Source organism: Staurois parvus, unplaced genomic scaffold (genome assembly GCF_062004578.1).
Source record: "Staurois parvus isolate SC_StPar_1 unplaced genomic scaffold, SC_StPar_1.0 ptg000081l, whole genome shotgun sequence".
Lineage (NCBI taxonomy): Eukaryota > Metazoa > Chordata > Amphibia > Anura > Ranidae > Staurois > Staurois parvus.
Genome location: NW_028317877.1, coordinates 6,687,796 through 6,715,110, shown reverse-complemented (window position 1 = coordinate 6,715,110; position 27,315 = coordinate 6,687,796). Strand labels below are relative to the sequence as shown.

At 43.5% G+C, this 27,315-nt stretch overlaps 1 protein-coding gene across 1 annotated transcript in view; it reads right to left on the bottom strand.

The window, feature by feature from the left end:
* Positions 1-8,468, bottom strand: part of TFB1M (transcription factor B1, mitochondrial) — an 86,869-nt gene extending 78,401 nt beyond the window's left edge. The window contains exons 1-5 of the mRNA XM_089669760.1: positions 8,169-8,468; positions 4,520-4,709; positions 4,049-4,081; positions 3,701-3,833; positions 479-630 (exon numbers count right to left, since the gene is read on the bottom strand). Of these exons, the coding sequence (XP_089525886.1) occupies positions 479-630; positions 3,701-3,833; positions 4,049-4,081; positions 4,520-4,543 (342 nt within the window). The 5' untranslated portion in view covers positions 4,544-4,709; positions 8,169-8,468. The remainder of the gene's footprint in view (positions 1-478; positions 631-3,700; positions 3,834-4,048; positions 4,082-4,519; positions 4,710-8,168) is intronic.
* Between the last annotated feature and the right edge of the window lie 18,847 nt (positions 8,469-27,315).

Sequence of the window (27,315 nt, the reverse complement as noted above, 5' to 3'; positions counted from 1 at the left end):
CATTCCCCAAACATCTATTATATTTTTTTTGCGGGGGGATTGCTGTCCGAATCACATGCGGTTTCCCTGTGGGTGCAGTGCGATTTGCAGTGCAATTTGAGCCATACAAAATGAATAGATCAAATCGCACCGCACCCACAGGGAAACCTCGTTACTTGTATGTGACAAGAATAGCATCGCTACTTCAGCTGAAGTAGCACAATTTCTATTCAATTGCAATTCTTTGCAATGTGATTTGAGCCTATTCATTTTGATTGGCTCAATTCGCACTGCAAAGGTATCGGTTTCAGGTATCAGAGCATTTGCACAAGTAGTCGCACAAATCCTTAGTATCGGCAATTCTGAGGGATGTTAATCTACATGTCGCAGGCAGGAACTGACTGACACATAATACCAAAATTATAGTTCATAAGCATTAACAGTTGCCATGTGTGTAGATTACGATCAATAATTGCAGTAACCCCATAATAAAATATACCTTAAGTCCAGGGATAAATCTGGTATCTTTTTCTACCACCAGAAGCTCTTCAACTCCAGAATTAAGTATAGCTCTTGTAATGCCACCAGGTCCAGGGCCAACCTCACAGACATAAGCTCCATTCAAATTTCCTGCCTTTCTGACAATTTTTTCTGAAAAAGTACACGTTTATTAACAAATGTTATTTTCACAAATCAAGTGAAATCACACAAATTATGTCACCTAGATGTGGACAAGAGAAATTATTTACTGAATACTATTTGTAGAAAAGATATTTGGGAGACTGGTAGTAGACCACATAGAAGAAAAGAAAATGTGACAGCCCACATTGACTAGTAAGGTACAAATGTTTATTTATGTGGATTTAAGAACAAACCTGGATAGATGATTATGGAATATATAAACTCTACTAAAGCATTTTAAAGTGATTGTAAAGGTTTAATTTTATATAGTAGATAACAAAACATGTAAAAAACAACACTAAGTCCGGTATGTAAAAAGGTATGTAATGAAAACATAAATGTTTTATTTAAACCTTACATGATCAGAGTTTTTGAAGCTTAGATTCCCAGAGTAAGTTTAGCAGAATTAGGGCTGATTTAGGCCACTTTCACATGGGCATTCAGTCTAGATCAGGGGTGGGCAAACTTTTTGACTTGAGGGCCGCAATGGGTTCATATATTGGACCCGGGGGCCGGACCAAGAGTAGATGAATGATGTGTATGTGTCATCCATAGTAAGTATAGTAATATTCCCCCATAGTAAGCATAGTAATTAATCCCCCATATAGTAATTCATCCCCCATAGTAATTCATCCCCCATATAGTAATTCATCCCCCATATAGCAATTCGTCCCCCATATAGCAATTCGTCCCCCATATAGCAATTCGTCCCCCATATAGTAATTCATCCCCCATATAGTAATTCATCCCCCATAGTAATTCATCCCCCACATAGTAATTCATCCCCCACATAGTAATTCATCCCCCATATAGTAATTCATCCCCCATATAGTAATTCATCCCCCATAGTAATTCATCCCCCACATAGTAATTCATCCCCCACATAGTAATTCATCCCCCATATTAATTCATCCCCCATATAGTAATTCATCCCCCATATAGTAAGTCCCCCATATAGTAAGTCCCCCATATAGTAATTCATTCCCCATATAGTAAGTCCCCCATATAGTAATTCATTCCCCATATAGTAAGTCCCCCATATAGTAATTCATTCCCCATAAAGTAAGTCCCCCATATAGTAATTCATTCCCCATAAAGTAAGTCCCCCATATAGTAATTCATTCCCCATAAAGTAAGTCCCCCATATAGTAATTCATTCCCCATATAGTAAGTCCCCCATATAGTAATTCATTCCCCATATAGTAAGTCCCCCATATAGTAATTCATTCCCCATATAGTAAGTCCCCCATATAGTAATTCATTCCCCATATAGTAAGTCCTCCATATAGTAATTCATTCCCCATATAGTAAGTCCCCCATATAGTAATTCATTCCCCATATAGTAAGACCCCCATATAGTAATTCATCCCCCATATAGTAAGTCCCCCATATAGTAATTCATTCCCCATATAGTAAGTCCTCCATATAGTAATTCATTCCCCATATAGTAAGTCCCCCATATAGTAATTCATTCCCCATATAGTAAGTCCCCCATATAGTAAGTCCCCCCTGTGTCAATTCACTTACCTTTGCTCCTCCGCGCGTTCCTCTCGTATTCCCGCGCCGTTCTGGTCTTCAGGGAGGACTGTGAGAGAAGAGTTCGTCACGCTGCCCCGCCTACATCCTGGCTGCCCCGCCTACATCCTGACAGCTGCAGAGTCCTGACGCCCGAGAGGAGGGAGGGGGCGGCCATCCTAGAGGGGGGGCGGCCATCCGAGAGGAGGGGAGGGGAGAGGAGGAGAGGAGGTCGCCCGCCCGCCCGAGAGGAGGGAGGGGAGCGGGCGCCCGGCACACAGGAGAGCCGCATCTATTGTAAAGAGCCGCGGCTTGCCGACCACTGGCCTTGCGGGAGCCTAGCTCCGCGGGCCGGATTAAAAGGTCCGCCGGGCCGTATACGGCCCGCGGGCCGTAGTTTGCCCATTGCTGGTCTAGATCCATTTCTCAGTAATTCAAGCGGATGCAGACTTAACCACAATGTATGTCTATGGGTGGCTGGATGGAAACGGATGATCTTTCGTTTACATCTGCCTACATCCATGTGAATTCAGGTCTGTTTTTCTAAACGGAACAGCCAAAGTCCATATCCATTAAGACAGAAAAGAATGGATATAAACGGATGCCATCCATTTACATCCATTCCGTTTATGTCCTTAGGTAAGAAACATTTTTTGTTTACACTTTTGTCACCTCGGATTGGTCTCTGCAACAACAACAACAACAAAAATGGATGCAAACACTGCTGTAAGCTGATGTAAACTGAACTAAACCGATATAAAATCATGTAAACTGAACTGAAAACGGATGTGCAAATTGAATGTGTTAACTCAATCCGTTTTTTCTTTGAAAAAAAGTGGCTGAACGGATGATGCCCTTGTGAAAAGAGTCTTAGTTATGCGTCTAAATCTCCCTTGCCTCTGATCTAATCCACGTTTGGATTGTGCTCCAGAGGCTACTGACAGGTGATGAGGAAGTGATGTGACATCTCCTCAACACCTGCTTTAACCCCATTTCCGCCAACAATTGCGTCAAACCTCCATGCATTACACGTGGTTGTGGGGCGTTTGCAGCGCTTATCCATTTGCTAGATTGTGTAGTGTTTGGCGGGCTTGCAGCCCACTAAACATTACAACACCCTATTGCAGTCTATTGAAGCTTAAGGAGGAGGTGGGTGTTCCACGGGCAGTGGAAACGTGGCTCAATCATGCATTTTTGCCACCCCCCAACCTCAGATCTAAACAAAGCTTTAGTCGCATCAGTTAAGTTAACAATACCACTATGACTAATTTTTCTGATTGACAGCAGGTCTAAAACTAGGAACACGCAGAGTTGCACGTTCTTGGTTCTCTTCTGCAATGTAAACTAACCTTCTCACGGCAGACGGCATTTTACACTTGGACTTAGAAAATCATATTGTGGTCAAGAAAAGTTTTAAAATGTATTTAGCATTTTGCTGGGGTGAAGGAACAATATAGGCAGATTAAACTTCAGCTTTAATACTTGAAATCTCAGAAAATGTATAAAAAAAAACATAACACCATACCTGTAAGTTTCAAATCCAGCAAAAAGTTCTGGGAGAGTTGTTTTTGTGCTCTTAAATTGTAAAGCTTTATAATTTCTTTGATGGTTGGCAAGGGAGGTAACCGATACATCTTTCTTTCATATATATTATATGCCTAAATAAGAGTCCGAATAGAAGTTGTTAATAAACAGGTAAAAAAAAAAAAAAAAAAAAAAGGCCATTTCTATATATATATCATCATCATCCTGATTCGATAATGCTAACACTTTAAAGTACTTACACTGATAGATAGGCCCCCTGTCAACACATTATGCATTTGTTTTTGTAAAAACAGAGAAAAACACAGCAGCTATTTCAAAATTTACCTACTGTGCCACCTGCTGGCAAATCAGAGGCCAGCACCTGAAAGAAAAAAACATTGGACAATGAAAAACTACATTGGATGGGGGTTTCAGATATTGAGGCAACTTGACTAAAGGAGTTAAGAATCTTCACAAAATAAAAATTGTGAGTATTAACTTCAAGTATATAAATAATGTAAAGTGCAGCACTCATAGAAATATAAACATTAATCACAGTAAAATATACTAATAAAATAAGAGACAATGGTGAAAGTACGCAGAAAAAACAGTTATAAGTGAAGTGCTCTAAAATTGGCGCTATGGTGAATTGTAATAACTGATAAAAAGTGTTGCGCTGAATAACAGCGAAAGGTGGTCAACAACACTGTATTAGTGACAAGAGTGAAATGTCCAATATAAATAAAATCATCCAAGTGAATATATCAATAAATAGTCCAAAATGTATCCGTCATAAATTACTTCTCTTGAATGTACTCACCAGAAGCGCATATGAAATGCGCATTATAATTAAAAAGTTGCTCCACAGGTCAGGCTCGTCCACAGTGATGCTCACAGAATGGGAATAAAACAGCACTGGCCTCACACACTGTTAAGGGATGACTCCAGAAGATCTTTCCACCATCAGCAAACAAGCACAGCCCCACCTTGAAGGGAACAGCTCACAAAACCTAGCCACAAAGAAAGCAGCGCTTATGGTGCAGTATTATTTATTAATTGAGTAAAAACATCCATGTGGAAATCAAATGGCAAAATGACACAAAGATGGCCGTCGGACCTCCGTGAGGATGCAGCGGCGTGACTAGGTACGACAGGCTCCTCTGACGCGTTTCATGCGCATGCACGTTATCAAAGGGATTTGGAGGCAAACACTGCTTATCAATTATGATTCACCATAGCACCACTTTTAGAGCACTTCACTTATGACATTTTTTCTGCGTACTTTCACCATTGTCGCTCATTTTTTTAGTATATCTTACTGCAGAGGTTAAAATTTCGAGTCCAGACCTACAAAAACTTACACAAAACTTACTCTCCACCAGTTGCCCCACCCAACCTTGCCCAGGTCCGCCCCAACCCCACCCAGCCCGCCCCCAACCACACCCCCTTAAAGCTTATGAAATTACATTTTTCTTTAGAATAAAGAGTCCAAAATATAAAACTGTACACAGTAATGTATATCCCAGCTCCCCTGTACTCCATTATAGTGATATGACATGTATACAGTAATGTATATCCCAGCTCCCCTGTACTCCATTATAGTGATATGACATGTAGACAGTAATGTATATCCCCCCTCCCCTGTACTCCATTATAGTGATATGACATGTATATAGTAATGTATATCCCCCTGCCCTGTACTCCATCATAGTGATATGACATGTATACAGTAATGTATATCCCAGCTCCCCTGTACTCCATTATAGTGATATGACATGTATACAGTAATGTATATCCCCCCTCCCCTGTACTCCATTATAGTGATATGACATGTATACAGTAATGTATATCCCCCCTCCCCTGTACTCCATTATAGTGATATGACATGTATACAGTAATGTATATCCCCCCCCTCCCCTGTACTCCATTATAGTGATATGACATGTATACAGTAATGTATATCCCCCCTCCCCTGTACTCCATTATAGTGATATGACATGTATACAGTAATGTATATCCCCCTGCCCTGTACTCCATCATAGTGATATGACATGTATACAGTAATGTATATCCCAGCTCCCCTGTACTCCATTATAGTGATATGACATGTATACAGTAATGTATATCCCAGCTCCCCTGTACTCCATTATAGTGATATGACATGTATACAGTAATGTATATCCCCCCTCCCCTGTACTCCATTATAGTGATATGACATGTATACAGTAATGTATATCCCAGCTCCTCTGTACTCCATTATAGTGATGTGACATGTATACAGTATGTATATCCCCCCTCCCCTGTACTCCATTATAGTGATATGACATGTATACAGTAATGTATATCCCCCCTCCCCTGTACTCCATTATAGTGATATGACATGTATGTGTTTTGCAAAGTAGACAGTCCGACGTATTTCATAAGAGGCATGGCAAGTTTTTTGAAGTTGTAATTTTTTTGTATAGTGACGAAATTAAAAAAAATATTTTCACAAAATGTTTTTTTACATACTGTCACCAGTGCAGTACAGCATCATCATATACCTGGTGTGGCGGTGATCAGGGACACTGACTGGTGACAGTACAAAAAAATAATTTAAAAATTAAAAAAAAATATCAATTATTTTTTATTACATGATGACCAAAGTAGTATACTGTTACCATAGTAACATTGTACTACTTTGGGGAAGCGATTAGTATTTTTTTTTTACACAATTTCATTGCTTTTAGCAAAGAATTTCTCTGATATAAGCAAGCATTTAATGGAATGAAATCGATTAATTCAGGGTTTTTTTTGTTGTGATTAACCACGGCTAATCACATGACACAGATGGGCTGTGATTGGCCCAGCCTGTACATTTGATCACTGTGACCAGTCACAGCTAGACACACTTGTATACAATGGATATGCCATCCATTGTATACAAGTGTGTCTAGCTGTGAATGGTCTCAGTGATCAAATGGAAGGTCACTGTGGAAGGAAGCCACCCATTGTATACAATTGTCATGTGACACCTGCTGTGATTGGTCACAGCAGGACACATGGTACTGGCAACAGAGAAGGTACAAAGATCTGTCATGGGCCCTGTCCAAGGTACACAGCCGGTGACAGATCTTATATCAAATAGATAAGCGAGCGCAGCTTGGAAGTATGAAAAGCTTGAAACCGAGCAGGATGCACGAAACATGTCAGGGGAATCCACCAGATTGACGCCTTAGCCGCCATTTAGCCTATGAGGAAGGCCGGGCGGCCATCTGATACTACATGTGAATTTTTTTTTAATGTTAAATTTGGATCTTCTTTTCATGTGAATAAAAACATACTATACTATCAGTACCATTTTGACCCCTGGCTCGTTTTTTTGCAAGCCTCGCAAGGTGGAGCCATTTGGAAAATTAAACTTGGGTTCTGAACTGCGCTGGACGTACCGTTGAGCCTGAGGTGACCCCCGAGTGTCCACCATAGTGCCAGATGTTACCGCAACCACAGACCAGACCCTGATGTCACTACGTATATGCTATGCATCTAATGCCTTGATTATATGTACTTCTGGTAAGTGCATTATGTACCGGATTTTCACACCAGCAATTGAAGTCACGGAACACCAAGCATTATTTGTTCTATTCATCTCTGTTTATTGACTTCTCACCATCGCCACTTTGATATAACATCTTTATTAGCAACATTTTTTTAAAAACGTGGCCATCATCACACTATTTTGGCATCAATAATAGTGATTATATCAGTTCGCATGCATTTGGGTTTATGAGCAATATCGGTTTATTATGTCACTTTGCGCTGCATACCTATTTTCAATTTAACTCTGAGGTGACAGATCTTGCCACAGTGTGGCCCTGCGGGCATGCGCAGGCACAATCCAGGAAGGATGTCATATGACGCCCTACTGGATTGACAAGAGTCCCGCCCGGCCATCATTTTACTATAGGCCGAGCGGGAAGTGGTTAAGCACAAAAAGTTGTGTTTTTGGTTCTATAGACTTCAATGGAGACACTGCAGAAAAGCTTGTAGGGCATTCTTGCTGTGTTTTGCGTCTCAATATCTGTCTAGCATCAAGAAAAAACATAAAATGCTGCAAAAATGTAAAATGCACTGCAGAAACGGATCAAATGCAAACTGCATAGGTGTGAACTTAGCCTTAAGCTGGAGAATGCAGAATCAGGCTCACTTCTGCATAGAAACCAATCAGCTTCTAACTTGTTCAATTAAGCTTTGGCAATATAACCTGGAAGCTGATTGGCTCCTATGCAGAAGTGAGCCGCATCTCCAGTTGTAGTAAATAAACCCCTTTACGTCAGTCACATGTCCTCCCCTGCACACTGTGAGCCGGGTTGCTGAGTGCACTGAAACCAGAAGGTCAGCATGGCAACCAGCTTACTGGCAGAATGAGGAGCTGTCCAGGCATCAAAGTGACCTCACACCCCAAGACGCTAAATGCAATGCTGCCATACCTTCCTCCTTTATGGACACATTCTCTAGTCCAGTCCCCGTGACGTCATCTCACAGACCCCTCAGGACTTCCCACTACCGGCAGACGGTGGGCGGGATCAGGCCGGCGCCACACGTGTGTTCATGTGCATGTCCCAGACTCTGCCAGACTACATCTCCCAGCAACCCCTTACTTGACGTAAATTATGGGCGGAGCCCTCTAGCACGCAGGACGGGGCAAAGACAAATGTGGGAGGTGGTAAGGAAAAAGGAATGTGGTCTGTCAATGGGACAGCAGAGCTGTGCAGCCTACACAATAACATGTGTTCGCTGTAGGACGAAAGAGCGAAACCTGTGCGAGCGCCCCGCCACAGTTTGTGCACACTGCGCATGTGCACTCTTCGCTGTGGTTCTGGTCACATGACACAGACCAGGCTCAGGAGAAGAGCAGAGGCTGGCATCTAGATTGCCTTCTGCTTAGTGTATGCATACCTCAATAGATAGAATGAATGGGGTTTATCAAAACAGCAGCAGACACAATGTGGGGAAGCTGTTCTTGTCAACCAATCAGCTTTTTTCATTTACAAATCCTAAAGTATAACTAAGGGCAAAACTCTTTTTTTTTCAGAGAGATTAAAATATCTGTCAGTTTTCTATTGCTGTGTCCCCGTTAGGGAGATTCGCTCTCTCTATTTGTCCCGTTTACCATTATCACTGAAAGTAAAAGAAAATCTAACATTTTGGGTTGTCCCCAGAAAAGTAATAGAGGAGAGATCTTCCAATGGGGACACTAGTTCTGGGGGACGCTAAAGAATTTCCTTAATTTGAACAGATTTCCTCTCACTTCCTGTTTTTGCTATGGGACAGGAAGTGAAGCGACATCTCCCTAATATGACATGCTATACCTGAATATAAAGGTGGTTTGGTTGCAATGCAGGTTTGATAAATGCCCCTCAACAGACCCAGACTGGGACAAAAAAAAAGACAGGGCATTTTAGACTGAGTAGCTTAAAGCCCAGGGACCCTTTCCTTGAAGCCCAGTGGCGGAATGCCAGGGCCCAGTCACAAGAGCGACCTTTGTGACCCTGGTAGTTCCGCCACCAGTGTCAGGTTTTTGTTTTTATAAAATCTTTTACAATATTATATTTTATTATTTTGTTACTTTTTTTGTAGGAGAGAAAGAAGAAAGGAAGGAGGGAAAGAAAGGGGGAGAGAAGGAAGGAGGGAAAGAAAGAGGGAGAGAAGGAAGGAGGGAAAGAAAGAGGGAGAGAAGGAAGGAGGGAAAGAAAGAGGGAGAGAAGGAAGGAGGGAAAGAAAAGAAAGAAGGAAGGAGGGAAAGAAAAGGAAGGAGGGAAAGAAAGAGGGAAAGAAGGAAGGAGGGTAAGAAAGAGGGAAAGAAGGAAGGAGGGAAACAGGAGATAGAAAGAAAGAAAGAGAGAAGGAAAGAAATGAGAGAAACAGGAGACAGAGAGAGAGAAAAAGGGGGAAAAAAGAAAGAAAGAGAGAAGTATAGAGAGAGAGGAAAAAAAAGAAACTTTAGACTGAACAGTCCATTTTTTTTTAAACCAAATTACAACTGGTGTACATTATTGGCCCCCTGCCCTGATGTGTCGCTGCGGAGGGAAGTTTTTTCTCCTCCTTCTTTGTATATGACATTTGGACATAGTATTGTACTACTGCCTGCACTTGTTACTGTTTAGGGTAAAAGCCCCATCTGCCCTTCCCAGTTTTGAGGGAAGATGCAGGATGACGGCAGGGTATGCACCTTGGTGCATGTTGGGTTCTTGTTTTATGTGTTTTGGTTCGCTGTTGTCCCTTGTTGAGGTGGGGATTGCTGCTCCTGAGATGCCCTTATTGGTTTCATAGCCTAGTGTTAATTTTTCTGGCTTATGGTGTACATGATGGCTATGCCTAATGACGCCTCATTCACGGTCCTTTCATGGAATGTCCGTGGATTAAACTCCAAATTCAAATGGGCTCTGCTCTTCCAATATCTTACATCTCATTTCTCCCATATTGTACTTCTCCAGGAGATGCATCTCATGGGCAGAAAGCTCCTGGCTCTAACAAAACCCCATGGATTCAAAAAGCCTTCCATGCTACCTACACCACTTTTGCTAGAGGAGTATCCATCCTGATTAGCAAATCCCTGCCCTATGTGATCGAGACCATTCATACCGACCCACAGGGTAAATATGTTTTGATGGTTCATACGTGAGGGGGTCAGATGTATATTGTTGCTACAATTTATATCCCCCCGCACTACTTTACACACTTCTGGAGAGGATTGTCCCATACTGCCCTGCCAAACTGCTAATTATGGAGGACTTTAATGCCATCTTCCTAGATTGTAAGCTCATAAGAACAGGGCCCTCGATCCCCTCATTTTTTGCATTGTATTGTATTGTTATTGTTCTGTCCCCCATTGTAATGTACAGCGCTGAACGAACTATTGGCGCTTTATAAATACTGTATAATAATAATCTTAGCTCCTGACCTTGACAAATCCACCCCCCGAAACATTTTTCCACTGATCTTGTTACTTGGGTACAGACAGCAGGGGTAGAAGAGGTTTGGAGATGGAAACATCCCACCACTTGATCCTTTTCCTGTTTCTCATCATGTTACAAAACCTCTTCCCGTATTGACCTGGCTTTCGTCAATCCCGCATTTTTAGCAGATGTCCTTACTGCCTTCTACCTGCCCAGTGGATTGTCGGACCATTGTCCGCTGGCCCTTACGCTTCGTTCCCCCCTTTCACGCAACGCTTCCCTTTGGTGACTGGGACCCCATTGGATCTCCCACCCAACCGTTACGGATACTATTCCACCATTACTGGGGGAATTCTGGGAATATAATGCTGGATCATACTCTTCAGATGTTACATGGGACACCTTCAAAGCATACACACGGGGTCAATACAACTCCTCTATTTCTGCGGTCCGCAAGGTTCAAACCAATACTACCCACACTTTACAGGACTCAGTGAAGGACCACATTGACAAGTACGCAGCAGATCTCTCTGAAGCCAACTTTGACCTCCTCTCCATGTTAAAAAGGGAATTCCACCTCCACTTTTGTGGAAATTACCAGATTGGATCTCCTAAACAGCAAACAGCGATTTTTCAAACAAGGCGGCCGTAATGGACGGCTTTTAGCGATGCTGGCTCAACACGATCAGCTGCTCACCTTCATTCCCCAGATCCAGACCTCCTCGGGGGAGATGGTTTCCTCCCTGTCGGATATTCTAGAAACCTTCCGTCAATTTTACAATACCCTATATGCCTCGACGCTACACTCGGACTTTAGGGCACAAGACTTATCCTCTCTGTTGGACCAGTTAGCATTGGGCTGGCTTTCAGATGCGGAAAGCGAAACAATGGTGAGGCCCGTTACCCCCGAGGAGGTCTCTACAGCCATTCATTCCTTCCCTACAGGGAAGACCCCTGGCCCTGATGGCCTCCCTTTTGAATTCTATACGGCTCATAGTGATATATTCACCCCACTGTCAGCCTCCCTCTACACACAAAGTTTATCCTCAGGTAAGCTGCCGTCCCCTATGAACCATGCCCATGTGGTGTTGATCTATAAATCCCCTAAAAATCCTACCTCCTGCATCTCCTATAGGCCCATTGCTCTGCTTAATACCAACTTTAAAATTCTGATCAAGCTTTTTCACTCCACGGTTGCAACCGATCTTTCCCACTATTATTGAGCCAGACCAAACAGGATTCATGGCCCACAGGGCCACAGGCATTAATATACGCAGATTGTACATGAACATCCATGCCACACATGTCAGTGTGGGTTCCAGGGTGGTGGCCTTAGACCTTGAGAAGGCCTTTGACACGACTGAATGGCCTTTCCTTTGGGAGGTGCTTTGTAGGATGGGCTTCCCTTTAGCATTCATTGGATAGCTTAAGATACTGTATGCCAGCCCCATGGCTGCGATCAGATTCCGTGGCAGTCTATCGGCCCCATTCTCTCTATCTAGAGGCACTCGGCAGGGCTGCCCTCTCTCTCCGGCTCTTTTTGTCATAGCCGTGGAACTATTCCCCATAGCCGAGGCTCTCCATACCTCCTATAACATCAAGGGCCTCCTTGTTGGCTGGCTGGAGGAGAGGGTAGCCCTGTATGCTGATGAACTCCTCTTCTTCCTAAATGATGCTGGACCTTTGCTCGTTGGGTCCCTCCAAATTCTACACTCATTTGCCCCTGTCATTGGTCTCAGGGTCAACTGGATGAAATCCTTACTGTACCCCATCGACCCCCAGGCTCCAAACACGGCCTCCCCAAATGTTCAATTACAATGGGTGGAGAGTTTCAAGTATCTGGGAGTCATGGTCTCTTGTCTTCCCCTCCATCTCTTTTGTTATGGAAGCATTTAATTAATGATAATTTGACATTCTATAAAGATACTTATGTGCATACAGGCTGTCCCAAAAAATATGACAGAGTATGGTTCAAATGGCTAGCCGAACCTTCCACTACTTCTGATATGCCAGCAGCTTGAGTGTTTTTTTTACAATTCTGAGGTGTTCAAGTGTATCTTTCTGGTTCCGTGAGCATCTCCAACCCCATAATTTTTATTGTGTCTAGACCAGTGTTTCTCAACCCTTTTTCAGTCAAAGCACCTTTTAAAATTATGGACAGTCCCGAGGCACCCTTTAAAATTATAGACAGTCTTGAGGCACCCCATTCTAAATTATGAAAACAATTCTAATAGTTTTAAATAATGCAGCAACATCCACACATGTAGGTCACCCAACATTGGAGGTGATTTATTCTTCCAGCGGCTAGAAGGTCGTAATGGTTCTCAATGAAAACGTGGCTGCTGGCTTGTAAACAAGTTTTGGGTAATTTTTAGAAATGTTGCCAAGGCACCCCTGAAGAAACCTCAAGGCACCCTGGTTGAGAAAGGCTGGTCTAGACACTCCACGTAGTCATGTGTACCCTCGCCATGCCTCTTACCTCAAACTGTCTATTTTTCAAAAGGGGGTAATTTGTTTGGTATTTGTACTATCCTGGCATTTTAGGGCCCTCTAGAAATGAGATAGGTCGTCAGTACATCAGAAATGATCAATTTTCAAATATATATACCAGGGGTCGGCAACCCATCAATCACAGTTTACCTGTTGACAGCAGGCAGGTGACAGAGAGACCGCGAACAGGTCCCTCCCCCCCTAGCCTCCTCTGCTGCTGTCATTCTCAGTGCACAGCGGAGAGCGGAGGACAGCATGGATCAGGACGTAGGAGCTGGCCAAATTAACTTTTCATATTAACCCGCAGGTGATTGGTTGCTAGGTTGGTTCAGCTTGTTATTATGAAAAGTTAATTTGGCCAGCTCCTCCTCCCGCCCTACGTCCTGACAGCAACAGCGGAGGAGGCTGGGGGAAAGGGGGGCAGAAAACATTGTTGGGCGGGGCAGAGGTCACTGCTATAGGGGAAAGGGTGCAGAGGACACTACGGGGGGGGGGGGTGATGTGAAAAGGACATTGCTATGGGCAGGGCCACCCCCATAGCAGTGTCCTCTACCTCCCTTCCTATCACTCCCCCCCCACAGTAGTGTCCTCTGGTCCCCTTCTCCCCCCCAGCAATGTCCTCTGCTTGCCTGTCCCCCATAGCAGTGACCTCTAGCCCCCCCCTTCACTTCCACCGGCAGTGCCCTTTCCCCCCTCCCCTTCCCTCCCATGCATAGGTATTTTAAAAATCTAAACTGCCAGCCAGTGGCTGGGGATTGGGATGTTTCTGCCCCCCCCCCCACCCTGGTGTCCTAAGGCAGCTGCCTAAGCAACCTTATGCTGGTGCAAAGCATACATCTGCTTAGGCAGCTGCCTTAACCTCTTCCCTACCACACTATAGCCGAAAGACGGCTACATCACGGTTGTCTAGTTTTGGGACGACGTCCATGGATGTCCTCCCAGAACACACCACCTGCACACCACCAGCAGCGCTCACCCGGTGCCGCTGGTGATCGCTGTGTCCTACGGATCACGTAATACAGTAAACGGCCAATCAATTTGGGGGGTGTTTTGGTGAAATATAAGGGGTCTAACATTTGAGGATATCGATTGATCAGTCTCAGGGTTTCTCTGGAGCCTCAGCTGCACTGGAGATGAATGAATAGGATATGCTCTGAAGCTTCCTGTTCATTCACAAACTGAAGCATAGTAAACACAGTTCACTATATTTCATTGATGAATGAACACAAGAGCAATCACTGAGTTCATACAGGAAAGGAAGGGCAGGTAAATACGACATATTTACTGGCCCCCTGCTCTCCATCCCGACACAGTCCCTCTGTATCCCCTCAGCAACATCCAGCGGGAGGGGAGAGGAGGGAAACAGGGCAATAACCAGTACTGCAGGTTTGGAAGAGACCTAAAAGATAAAAAAAAAATCTCAAGCAGATTCTGAATTACAGCTGCCCGAATGTGTGTCCCCATTTGTTGAGAGAGCCCTCAGTTCTATCTGTCCTCCTAGAAGTGGAGCAACTCCCCTTCCTAAATCTCCCATCTCCTCAATTGCACTGGCTGCAGTACAGGTGATATCATGGGCACTGTGCACCAGTGGATCCCACCCACCTTCACCATTGTGTCCTGACCATCTCCTTTCCATCTTTGGGAAGGAGAGGTTTGAGGTGTCACTCTGCTTACTCTCACCTGCCCACATTAGATGACTGTTGGAGAAGGGAAGAGATTAATCCTCTCCTCCAGCAGCTGCAGTGGCCCTTGTTATGCGCTGTATTTTCCAGCTGAATGACAGGAGTGACAGCAGCAGCACAAGCTCCCAGTGCCCACTCTCCACAGGATGACACTGCGCCCAGGGCAGGTGCCCCTTCGCACTTCCTTGTCCTGGCCCTGGGACCAGTGCCCAAGAAGGTAATGAACAAGGAAATGTCTGGTCCACAGGAAATTAGCTTGGCTCATTGAGGAAACTGTGACTTTGAATCATTACACAATCATTTCAAAAGCAAGATTATTTCAATTCGTAGGGGCATCGCCACTGCACAGACATCCATCCCACTTAGCATACCTTATACTAAACCTCCCTCAATACTTTCCTCTTTTGACCTTGCTACTCCTGAAGAGGTCACTAAGGTTTTCTCAGAAGCCCGTCTCACTATCTGCCCCCTGGATCCTGTCCCCTCACAACTACTACGGTCACCCTCTTCTTCCGTCCTATGCTCCCTCACTCACATCTTCAATCTTTCCCTCTCTAATTGTGCCTTCCCCTCCCCTCTAAAGCATGCACACATCACTCCCATACTTAAAAAACCCTCCTTGGACCCCACCAACCTGAACAACTTAAGACCCATCTCCCTGCTGCCATTTAAATCTAAACTCTTAGAACGCCTAGTCTACAATCGCCTGAGCTCCTACCTCACTGACAACAACTTTCGTGACCCTTTACAGTCTGGCTTTCGCTCACTCCACTCCACTGAAACTGCCCTATTAAAACTCACTAATGATCTACTAACTGCTAAAAGCAATGGCCACTACTCCCTACTCTTACTACTCGACTTCTCTGCAGCTTTTGATACGGTTGACCATCCCCTCCTCCTCAAAAAACTCCACTCTCTTGGCCTCCGAGACTCTGCTATTTCCTGGTTCTCCTCCTACCTATCGCAGCGCTCCTTAAGCATTACTTATAAAACTCTGGCTCCTCCTCTTCACTCCCTCTTTCTGTAGGGGTCCCTCAAGGTTCCGTCCTTGGGCCCCTACTTTTCTCCATCTACACCTCCTCCCTTGGTCACTTGATAAACTCCCATGGCTTTAAGTACCATCTCTATGCTGATGACACACAAATTTATCTTTCTACCCCTCACCTCACCCCTTCAGTCTCCTGTCGCGTTACTAACCTACTAAGCGACATATCAGCATGGATGTCACTCCACTTCCTCAAACTCAATCTTTCCAAAACTGAGCTCTTAGTACTCCCTCCAGCCCATGCCCCCTCCCCTAACTTCTTCGTCAAAATCAATAACACAATCATCAGTCCCTCCCCTCATGCCAGGGTGCTAGGTGTAACCCTAGACTCCCATCTGTCCTTACAGCCCCAAATCCAATCGCTGTCCAAATCTTGTAGACTTCACCTCTGCAACATCTCCAAGATACGCCCGTTCCTAACCTCGGAAACCACTAAGTAACTTATTCACTCCCTTGTTATATCTCGCCTTGACTATTGTAACTCCCTCCTCATTGGCTTACCTCATTGCAGGCTATCCCCTCTTCAGTCTATCATGAATGCTGCTGCCAGACTCCTCCACCTTGCTAACCATTCTGTATCAGCCACCCCTCTCTGCCAATCCCTCCACTGGCTTCCCATTGCCCAACGGATAAAATTCAAAACATTAACAATAACATATAAAGCCATTTATAACTCTGCTCCAAATTACATCAGCAATCTTGTCTCCAAATATCACCCAAAACGTACTTTTCGCTCCTCACAAGACCTCCTGCTCTCTAGCTCCCTTGTCTCCTCCTCCCTTGCTCATCTCCAGGACTTCTCCAGAGCTTCCCCCATCCTCTGGAACTCTCTATCCCAATTTATCAGACTATCGCCTACTCTGCTCACTTTTAGGTTTTCAGAGATCGCCTATCTCTTCAGGGAAGCCTATCCTGCCCTCAGCTAATAATGGAATCTTCTACTCTTCCAACCAGTCCATCCCCCACAGTTACTACCTTTTGTACCACTAAGCCCTCCCTCCTAGATTGTAAGCTCCAAGGAGCAGGGCCCTCCTATCCCTCTTGTATTGAACTGTATTGTTGCTGTATTGTCTCCCGTTATATTGTAAAGCGCTGAGCAAACTGTTGGCACTATATAAATCCTGTATAATAATAATAATTACACTGAGGGATGGCTTAGAAAGAGGTGTTTGTAATCAAGACTGAGAAGTAAGGTTATGGATGCACAATGCACTATTTAAAGTGGAGTTCTACCCAAAAGGGGAAGTTTCACTTTAATGCTTTGTCCCCTGCTCCCCATTAAGAATTGGCACCTTTGGGGAGTGGGTGGAGGGGTACCCGAATTTGACAGGTACCCGCTCTCACATCTGCTGCAATCGCTTAGGCAATCAGAAGCGGAAGTTGTCCTTCCCCCTCCCTCCCTGTAGTCTTCTGGGACATGTGACAGGTCCCAGAAGACTATGGGGCCATTCACAAACGCAATGTTTCTCGCGCATGCGCAGTGGGCACCCGGCTGTGAAGCCACAAGCTGTCACAGCAGGGTACCCACACTAAAGATGCAAGAGCCAGGGAGAGAGGACGGCCGGTGAAACCAGTGGTGGTGAGGACACCGCTGGACCAAGGGACAGGTTAGTGACTGTATTTTAAAAGTCAGCAGCTACAGTTTTTGCAAAGTCGTGACATCAACCAATGTGACTTATTGACCTATTGGTGGTTTGTATGTGGTAAGAATATATATAAACATAAATGTCCCAAAAGTATATAATATATATATATATATATATATATATATATATTTGAAAAAATAGGGGAAAAAACTACAATGATGTAGATAAAAAAATGTCCAAACAAAAAACAATCCCAAACGCATAAAAGTGCTGGACAAAATATTTTTGTATAAAACGATATTTCAATAAAGATGATATGTGTATCTTCAAACACGTGAACCAACAGTGATCACAAAACAAACAAATGATCCCAGCGTGCGCGCTCATCTCCGAACTGCGACCCGCAAGGGGACATAAAGCATAAACATAGCTGGATGATCCTCAGCCGGACGAATTCCACTCAAAGGGCAAATGAAAGATTCCTCTCCATAATATACAGCAATCAATGATCCCGGTCTCCTTAAGGGTATATGGCTTTAAATCACCTCCTCCGCCTCCACAATGCTCATAAAAAGGGGATCAAAGAAAGACTTCCATAGTGTAGTAAGTCAGATTTTAATAAATAAAGAAAGACAAAAAACTACTCACCATAAAAAAAATGGGTCTTCAGACCCAGCAAGCAATCACTGTGTTAAAACAGTATAGGGTGTATTAGGTTAGGAGTACCAAGATGGCACCTGCCGTCTGTACCATAATGACGTCACCACGCTTCCGTCCACTCTCCCAGCACTCCCCACCACAGCACACAGAATGACATCTGGGGGTCACTGCCGAAGCCATGATCAGGACCGGGAAGGAGAGTCTGACACCATCCAGCAGCCTGCAGCCTTTTGTGGATCTCAGCGGAGCCTGCTGCAAACATAACGACTCCTGTGTGAGGAGGTGTCTCCTGAGATAACTCATATCCTCTACACCAGAGGTCTCCAAACTATGGCCCTCCTGGTGTTGAGGAACTGGCAGTCCAATGAGGCCTTGTAAGACTCTGACAGCCACAGGTAAGACTCCCAGAGGCAGAGGCATGATGGGACTTGTAGTACTTCAACAGCTGTAGGGCCAATTTGGAGACCTATATATTAAGATAGTTATTTAAGAGGTTATTGAATAAATTAGCGTGTCACCCAGTGTATGGTCTCCATTCAGTAGCCAAAAGAGGCATACAAAAAAGGGGGGGTTTGTGAAAAGAGATTCACAGAAAAGCGGCTACATAGTGAACAGAACGTGACACACAGGAAGAAATTTCCAAAAATTATGCTTTATTACACATATAAAAATATGACATATGGGCTTTCGCCCTGGTTTACCATCACCTCAGTTGAGACAATACACACAGACCTAAAACCATTTAAAATGACACCAGAACCGGTCTAAATGTATGTGCAGCAGGGAAAATGGCTACAAGAGTCTAGTGTCCCTGTAGCACAAACACACAAGTGAACACTTCCCTAGGGAGGTGTATCCAAAAATTATGCCATGGGCATACCATAATGGAGGATATATGGGATTAAACAGTAACCATATAGGCAAATCCCAATCAAGGAATCCAAAAATTATACTATAAATATGTATGTCACATGTATACAATAAAGCAAGCACAATATGCGTCAAAAAGGAGAATAGCAGGCCTCAGGCCTGTATGAAAGAAGACATAAATGTCAAATATATTATACAATACATTCCTGTGCCGGCACAAGTGGTTGGGGCCCATTCATCTGTAATATAGATAGCTGTTTCCTAGAGCTCTTGGATGGGAATATGCCCCATTTATTTCCAGGATGGAGGAAAAGATGCACAAAGCAGCACTCTGCTTGAAGTGGTTTCTTCACCACTATATGTGGACTATACACCACTTTTGTAGGAAAAGACAAGACACATCCCAAAGACTCTTCTGCCTGTTGAAATATATATGGTGGTATATCTTGTATCCTATACAACGCACCATGATGTCCCCATCCTGTTGTGAAACAAACAATGTGTGGGAAGTCACTGACAGAGCTAACACTCTATAGAAGATATATAGGTCATATAGATCACAGAGGACCATATATCTAATGTCCTGCAACAATCCACTCACCACCTGTGACCGGAAGTGACGTATCTGACGTATGACGTCATACGTCAGATACGTCACTTCCGGTCATGCGCACTAGGTGGAACGCACGCTGACCCATAAGGAAGAAGCCATCTTCACATGCCATGAGGCAAGCTTAAGCAGCACAAGCGCCGAGAAGGGGCTGGAACCCGCGGTATATCGGCGGATGTCAGCAGTGGTTCCTTGGCCGCCTTGGCCCTGTATGGCAGTACCTATGAAGGACTTCTCTTTCATTCCTGTTATCCATAGCACAGGTGGTGAGTGGATTGTTGCAGGACATTAGATATATGGTCCTCTGTGATCTATATGACCTATATATCTTCTATAGAGTGTTAGCTCTGTCAGTGACTTCCCACACATTGTTTGTTTCACAACAGGATGGGGACATCATGGTGCGTTGTATAGGATACAAGATATACCACCATATATATTTCAACAGGCAGAAGAGTCTTTGGGATGTGTCTTGTCTTTTCCTACAAAAGTGGTGTATAGTCCACATATAGTGGTGAAGAAACCACTTCAAGCAGAGTGCTGCTTTGTGCATCTTTTCCTCCATCCTGGAAATAAATGGGGCATATTCCCATCCAAGAGCTCTAGGAAACAGCTATCTATATTACAGATGAATGGGCCCCAACCACTTGTGCCGGCACAGGAATGTATTGTATAATATATTTGACATTTATGTCTTCTTTCATACAGGCCTGAGGCCTGCTATTCTCCTTTTTGACGCATATTGTGCTTGCTTTATTGTATACATGTGACATACATATTTATAGTATAATTTTTGGATTCCTTGATTGGGATTTGCCTATATGGTTACTGTTTAATCCCATATATCCTCCATTATGGTATGCCCATGGCATAATTTTTGGATACACCTCCCTAGGGAAGTGTTCACTTGTGTGTTTGTGCTACAGGGACACTAGACTCTTGTAGCCATTTTCCCTGCTGCACATACATTTAGACCGGTTCTGGTGTAATTTTAAATGGTTTTAGGTCTGTGTGTATTGTCTCAACTGAGGTGATGGTAAACCAGGGCGAAAGCCCAATTTGGAGACCCCCTGCTCTACACCATCCTCAGGAACTCCTGCAGTGCCTCACCTACTTCTCCTTTCTCTGTCACCTGCCTCGTGTGTTCATTTTGCCTGTGGGCAATGCTGCAGCCCTGAAAAATGCTGTCCAAGGCAAGCGCCTTGTTCACCTCGCTGTAAATATGCCCCTGGTTCTCAGCAGGGCACAGGGCGTAAGAGTGGGTATCATGCATGGTTCAGGGCACACACACAGGTAACACATTGGACAGTGTACATCTAAAAATCTGTTTCCAGTGCAAAACTCCCCCTGCGAGGTACAGAGGTCTGCCCCCAGTACATAGCTCTCCCCCTAAATCACCACTTTCACCCCACAGTACAGAACAATCTTCGTCATTTACCCACAGTACAGAGGGGAGACCAATGAACAGATGCAGCAGACAGTCAAATGTACCAGTATGGGGGGGGCTCTCAGATCAGAATGCATTCCGCCTGAAAAAAACCCTTTATATCTCTCTCCTCTTTTTCTTAGTAAATTTCTCTGTAAGCATTAAAGTGGTAGTATATTCCTGTTTAATACTTTTACCTAAAGGTAAGCTTATAATATGCATTTATATTATTGACATTACCTTTAAGGGGATTTTTTTATTACATTTTTTTTTTACCTGCAGTTTACAATTGCTTTAAAACACTGGTACAGAAAGAGAAATAAAGACAGAAACATACAGACACACTCTTGCTCTTGCTCTCTCTCTCCTTAAAGTGGAGCTCCACCCAAAAGGGGACGTTCTGCTTTAAGCCTCTGTCCCATGCTCCCCGTTAAGGATTGGCACCTTTGGGGAGTGGGGGGGTTAGCAGGTACCTAAATTTGACAGTTACCCGCTCCCACTTCCACACTGCGAATGTCTAGGCGATCGGAAGCAGAAGCTGTCCTCCCCCCTCCCTCCCCATAGGTGGCCATTCACTGGACCAAGAGACAGGTAAGTGGCTGTATTTTAAAAGTCAGCAGCTACGGTTTTTGAAGCTGCTGACTTTTTTTTTTTTAATCAGGTGGAACTCCGGTTTAATTCTAAGTTTCTGTCTCTTGCCCCTAATGCCATCCTTTTTTTTCCTTTCGTTCTTCTCTTTCCCTTTCTCCCTCTCTCTGCACCGCTATCTCTCTCTTTTTTTATCTATCTATCTACAGTATCTATCTCTTTTGTTCCCTGTGCATTCTGTTTCATTCTGTCTTCCTGGGGTGGTCTTTTTTTCTCTTTGAACCAGAGTTCCAGCTGAAAAAAAAAGCAGCTTCAAAAACTGTAGCTGCTGACTTTTAAATTACAGTCACTTATCTGTCCCTCGGTCCAGCGGTGTCCTCACCACCGCTGGTTTCACTAGCTGTTTTTTCTCCCTGGCACTGGCATCTTTAGTGTGGGCACCAGGGGTGGACTGCCAACTCATGGGGCTCCCGGGCAATAGGGGATCATGGGGCCCCTTTATCCTTGGCCAAACTCAAAAAAGCCTATGAAAAAGGTACCAGGGGTATCTCATGGGGCCCCCTACTGACCCTGGGCCCTCGGGCAGCGCCCGAGTTTCCAAATGGTCAGTCCGCCCCTGCTGGGCACCCGGCTGTGACAGCTTGTGGCTTCACAGCCGGGTGCCCATTGCGCATGCGCGAGAAGCGCTGAGCTTTGTGAATGGTCCCGTAGTTTGGGACCTGTCATGTGTCCCAGAACACTACGGGGAGGACAACTTCCGCTTCCGATTGCCTAGGCGATCGCAGCAGAAGTGGGAGCGGGTACCTGTTAAATTCTGGTACCCGCTCCCCAAAGGTGCCAAAAGAACTTCCCATTTTGAGTGGAACTCTGCTTTATGCTCTGGGTCACACTGAATTTGGCTTTGAAATTGTGATACTTCAGCTGAAGCAGCGTCATTTCAAAGCTGCCAGTCAGTGCGATTTCATGTGCGGCATTTGCCGTGACTTCATGCAGAAATGTCAATGCAAGTCGCACATGAAATTGCAAAAATAGTGCGGGCAACTTTCAAAACTGGTGCAAGTCATAGCGGCACTGATTTGAACGGTTCCAAAGGTACAAATAAGTTGCGACTTGTCATGTGACTTTGAACTGCCAAATTGCATGACAAATGGTGTGAACAGGGGCTAAAAAAAACATTCTTTTGAAAAATGTGACGCTATACAGAAAAAAATAGAAGACAGAAATAAGTGAATGAGATCTTGGATGAAGTGCACAGCTCCATTGTGGAAAGTTCTATACACCAATCCTACCTATGGTTGCCTGCTCCCTGACTTTGGTATTACGCTGTCTGGGTTTTGAACGGAAAATTGCATTTAGCAAAATATACAGTATTTTCTAATTTCTGTAAATTAAAGCCTATAAATATTGACTTACTTGTTTGGTTTTTAATTGTTTATTTTTCATTTTAAAGAATTAAAAGAATTTAAGGGAAGACTTTGCTGACTGCTGATGAGACAAACCATGCAAGCAATCTTGCTAAACTGACATGGGATCCAAATGAATTTATTCCTGCTTATCCACAGTTAATAGACATATAGAATCAGCCATTTGTTTTTTTTTAATTTTTATTTCTCATTGCCAGTTGTAGATGACTATTGGCAAATTAGAGGTTTAATTTATTGCTTTTATCCACAGAAAAAAATCAGATTACCTAGTAATTGTTAGTAAATTCGGTGTAACTACTCACAGGGGTGGTACAGAATTGGTAAGGACCACTAACCTTTTCTGATAGAGAAGGGTGTAAAGTCCTTCCAGGTATCCTTCTTCTACATTGGGATAGAATGTGATTGATGAGAAGGTTGGAATTTACAGCAAAAAAGGCTTTGTAGTTCAACAGAGAGTTTTTAAGGGGTGGTCAGGTAGAGTCACCTGTTGGTGATGGAAAGAACGTGGGTTAAGATTGAGGCTCTGTGTGGGTGTTAGAGCTAAGGGTGAGAAGTAAAAAGGGCACTTACCACAGCTTGAAGAGAAAAATGTGCTGTCCTTCTGAATATTCCTCTGCTGCATAATGTTAGAATATGATAGCTTGATGAGGATGGGAGCCACAGTTAAAGAGGTCCAGGAGCATAATTGGTGAAAAAGGAAATAAGATGGATTGAGAAAGGACTGTAGGGATAGGGGATGGTCAAAGGAAGAAGTGAAAAAAAGGCACCTATATTGGCTGGAGCAGCAGGGTTCTGCACTGGTGGGTGGGAGCCAAAGCAGATAAAGACCTGCAACACAACAGATGTATTCTAGAGGCTGTAAGGCAAAACATCCTTTTAGTGATAATGGAAAGAAGATGAGTTGAAAAGAGGGTTATGGAAAGATGAGGATTGGCTAAGGGGAGATGTGAAAGAGGCGCTTACCCAGCCTAGAAGAGAAGGATATGCTGTTTTTGAGGATATACTGTACTTCTGCTTTCATAGCAGCAATAATAATGGTGGGAGGCACAGGAGAGGAAGTACAGCAGTACAGCAAAGCAACCCATTGGCTTATGGCTACACCCTAGGAATTGCATTATATTTAATCCATAAATCTTAGTTAGCCCTAGTAGTAAATGCCAACAATATTAATATAGACTATTGACTGTTGATATTAAATTGACCCACTGATTGACCTATTGATGTTAAAGATCAGATTTGCCTATGCTCCCATTTTCTCAGTTGTCAATTACGGTTGTGAAAGTTTGACACTACAGAAACAGGATAGAAAGAAGATCGACTCATTTGAGCTTTGGTGCAGGAGAAGGATTTTATCTGTGTCGTGGACAGCCCATAGAACTAATAGATCAATTTTGAAAGACTAGCACAAAGCAGACTTCTTTTTAGAGCTCTTAGTCATCAAGTTGCTAGGACTCAGACTTGATTTGGTGGCAATTAATAATAATAATTGACTGAACATGAAATTCAACTGTCAGGTGTTCCTCTAGAACACAGGTGTCAAACTGGCGGCCCTCCAGCTGTTGCCAAACTACAAGTCCCATGAGCCATTGCAAGATTGACAGTTACAAGCATGACTCCCAAAGGCAGAGGCATGATGGGACTTGTAGTTTCACAACAGCTGGAGAGCCGCCAGTTTGACACTCCTGCTCTAGAATATCACTATTTTTGCCTTTTAATATTAGAACTGCCTTAGATTTAATAATGAATCAACTCCCCAATGTGTGGCCATAAACCTACCACCACAAAGAGGCATAGGAGGCTTTGTTCTAGATCAGGGGTCTGCAACCTTTAAGACATAAAGAGCCACTTGGACCCGTTTCCGAGAGGGAAAAAAAGACTGGGAGCCGCAAAACCATTGCAACATTTAAAACAAATCCGACACTGCATATATTGCAAAAAGCGCTCTGGTCATGAAGGGGGTTTAAGGGCCCAGTAAGCAAAGGGTTAATCAGGGCCACAGTGTATCGTCATAATCAAAATCTTAGCCTTAGGTCAGTGGTGGGCAACCTTTTTTTCAACTGAGCCAAATGTCGCCAAAACCACGATTGAAATTTATTTTGAGAGAAACATTTTTAAAACTGAAAATACATCCCCCATATAATAATTCATCCCCCATATAGTAATTCATCCCCCATATAGTAATTCATCCCCCCTATAGTAATTCATCCCCCATATAGTAATTCATCCCCCCTATAGTAATTCATCCCCCCTATAGTAATTCACCCCCCCTATAGTAATTCATCCCCCATAGTAATTCATCCCCCATATAGTAATTCATCCCCCCTATAGTAATTCATCCCCCATATAGTAATTCATCCCCCATATAGTAATTCATCCCCCATAGTAATTCATCCGCCACATAGTAATTCATCCCCCATATAGTAATTCATCCCCCATATAGTAATTCATCCCCCCTATAGTAATTCATTCCCCATATTGTGTCAATTCACTTACCTTTGCTCCGTGCGTTCCTCTCGCCGTGTTCCCGCGCCGTTCTGGTCTTCAGGGCAGACTGTGAGAGGAGAGGAGTTCGTCACACTGCCCCGCCTACATCCTGACAGCCAATGTTTGCCAGCGGGCGCCCGGCACACAGAAGAGCTGCATTAAAAGAGCCGTGGCTTGCTGACCACTGAGCTACGGCAACCCTATTGCCTGTCACCTGGTGGGAGCCGCAGCAAAGGTTAAAAAGAGCCGCATGCGGCTCTGGAGCCGCGGGTTGCCGACACCCGTTCTAGATGAATGGTAAGAATAGTAGCTCATCAGTTTGTTAGACTAACAAAAAAGAGAAGAGTAGAATAAACACATTCATGAATTAGGCAAAATATTTATATAAAATCTATTGGGTTTTCTTTGATCTGCATGGTGTGGACAAAACACGTTGGGGAAGTTTCCTCAATGCCTGGAGGCCCACCCTACTCAGTAACACTTGTACTGTGACATACCAGCATATTCTATTGTGATATGTTAAGGATTTAGAGTCTATTTAATCTTGTGGAGGCTATTGAGGACTGGGGAGTTAATAAGCTTGGTGAAGCCAAAGACTGTTAACAGACTGCCATTAGGGAATGGAGTTATCCAGCGGACCTACATTTTTTTTTTTTTTTAAATTTAAGTCTAATTTAACTGCAATATGGGTGCTGATTTTAATGGGATACCTTGTAGAGAATGTTGATTATAATAGGGTGTGATGTAAGGAATGCTGATTTTAATTGGGTTTAGTGCAAGGTGCTTATTGAAATGGAAAGCGGTGTAACGTGCACTGGAATACAGAGCACTATAACATGTTGCAATTAAAATTAAGCACAGTGTTGCAAATACTGATTGAAATTAAGAATGGAATAACATGCTGATTGTAATGTGGCGTGATGCAAAATGTGATGATTGTAATGAGGTGCAGTGTAGAGTTTGCAGACTGTACCAGAGTGTGGTGTAAAGTGTGCTGATTATAATGGTGTCAGATGCACTGTTTGAAGCCAGGAGTGGTAAATTGCTGCTGAAAACCATACCTTCAAGGTTAGTTAATAAAATCTTGAAATTCATGGAACTGGCCTTCATTAATGGAGTTTCTTTCCTAATTATGATCAGTATTGAAAAACTAAAATTACATTTTTTGTTTTTGCCAAAGTGTGTGCCATTTCCTTATCACCCACTAAACTGTTCTCCAAGGGTAACATCTGTAGGCAGGCTTTTTTTTTTTTGTAATTAACATTTTTTATTGAGTTTTCACACATATAAATATACATGAAATTTAAAAAAAAACAGAAAGAAAGAGAAAAAAAAAAAAGGAGGTTCATCGATGATAAGAACATGTAAAGGTAAAAAAGAAAAAAAAACCCCCATACAATGTCAATAAAGCAACAGTGGAAAAATAATCAAATCAGTACATTTTGAACAAGTTGAGTAGAGATATAGGCATCTCATGGGTTCCATACAGTTTCAAATATGATTACACAGCTGGCATGGAGAGTGGTTAAGTATTCCATTTTTTTAATGTGTGTAATAATCTTAAATAATGAGGGGGGTGTGGAAGAGATCTAGCACATCAGAATGCTTCTCCTGGCTGCCATCAGAACATGCACGGAGAGTTTCCTGGACAGTTTGGGGAGGCCTGGGAAAGGTAGACCCAATAGAAAGTAAAGGGCTTCAAAAGGAAGGTCGGTATGTAGTAGCGAACATAGCAGGGACCGTACATCCTCCCAAAAAGGGAATGATGGAGCTACATTCCCAAAAAATATGATAAAGGGATCCAGATTCCCTC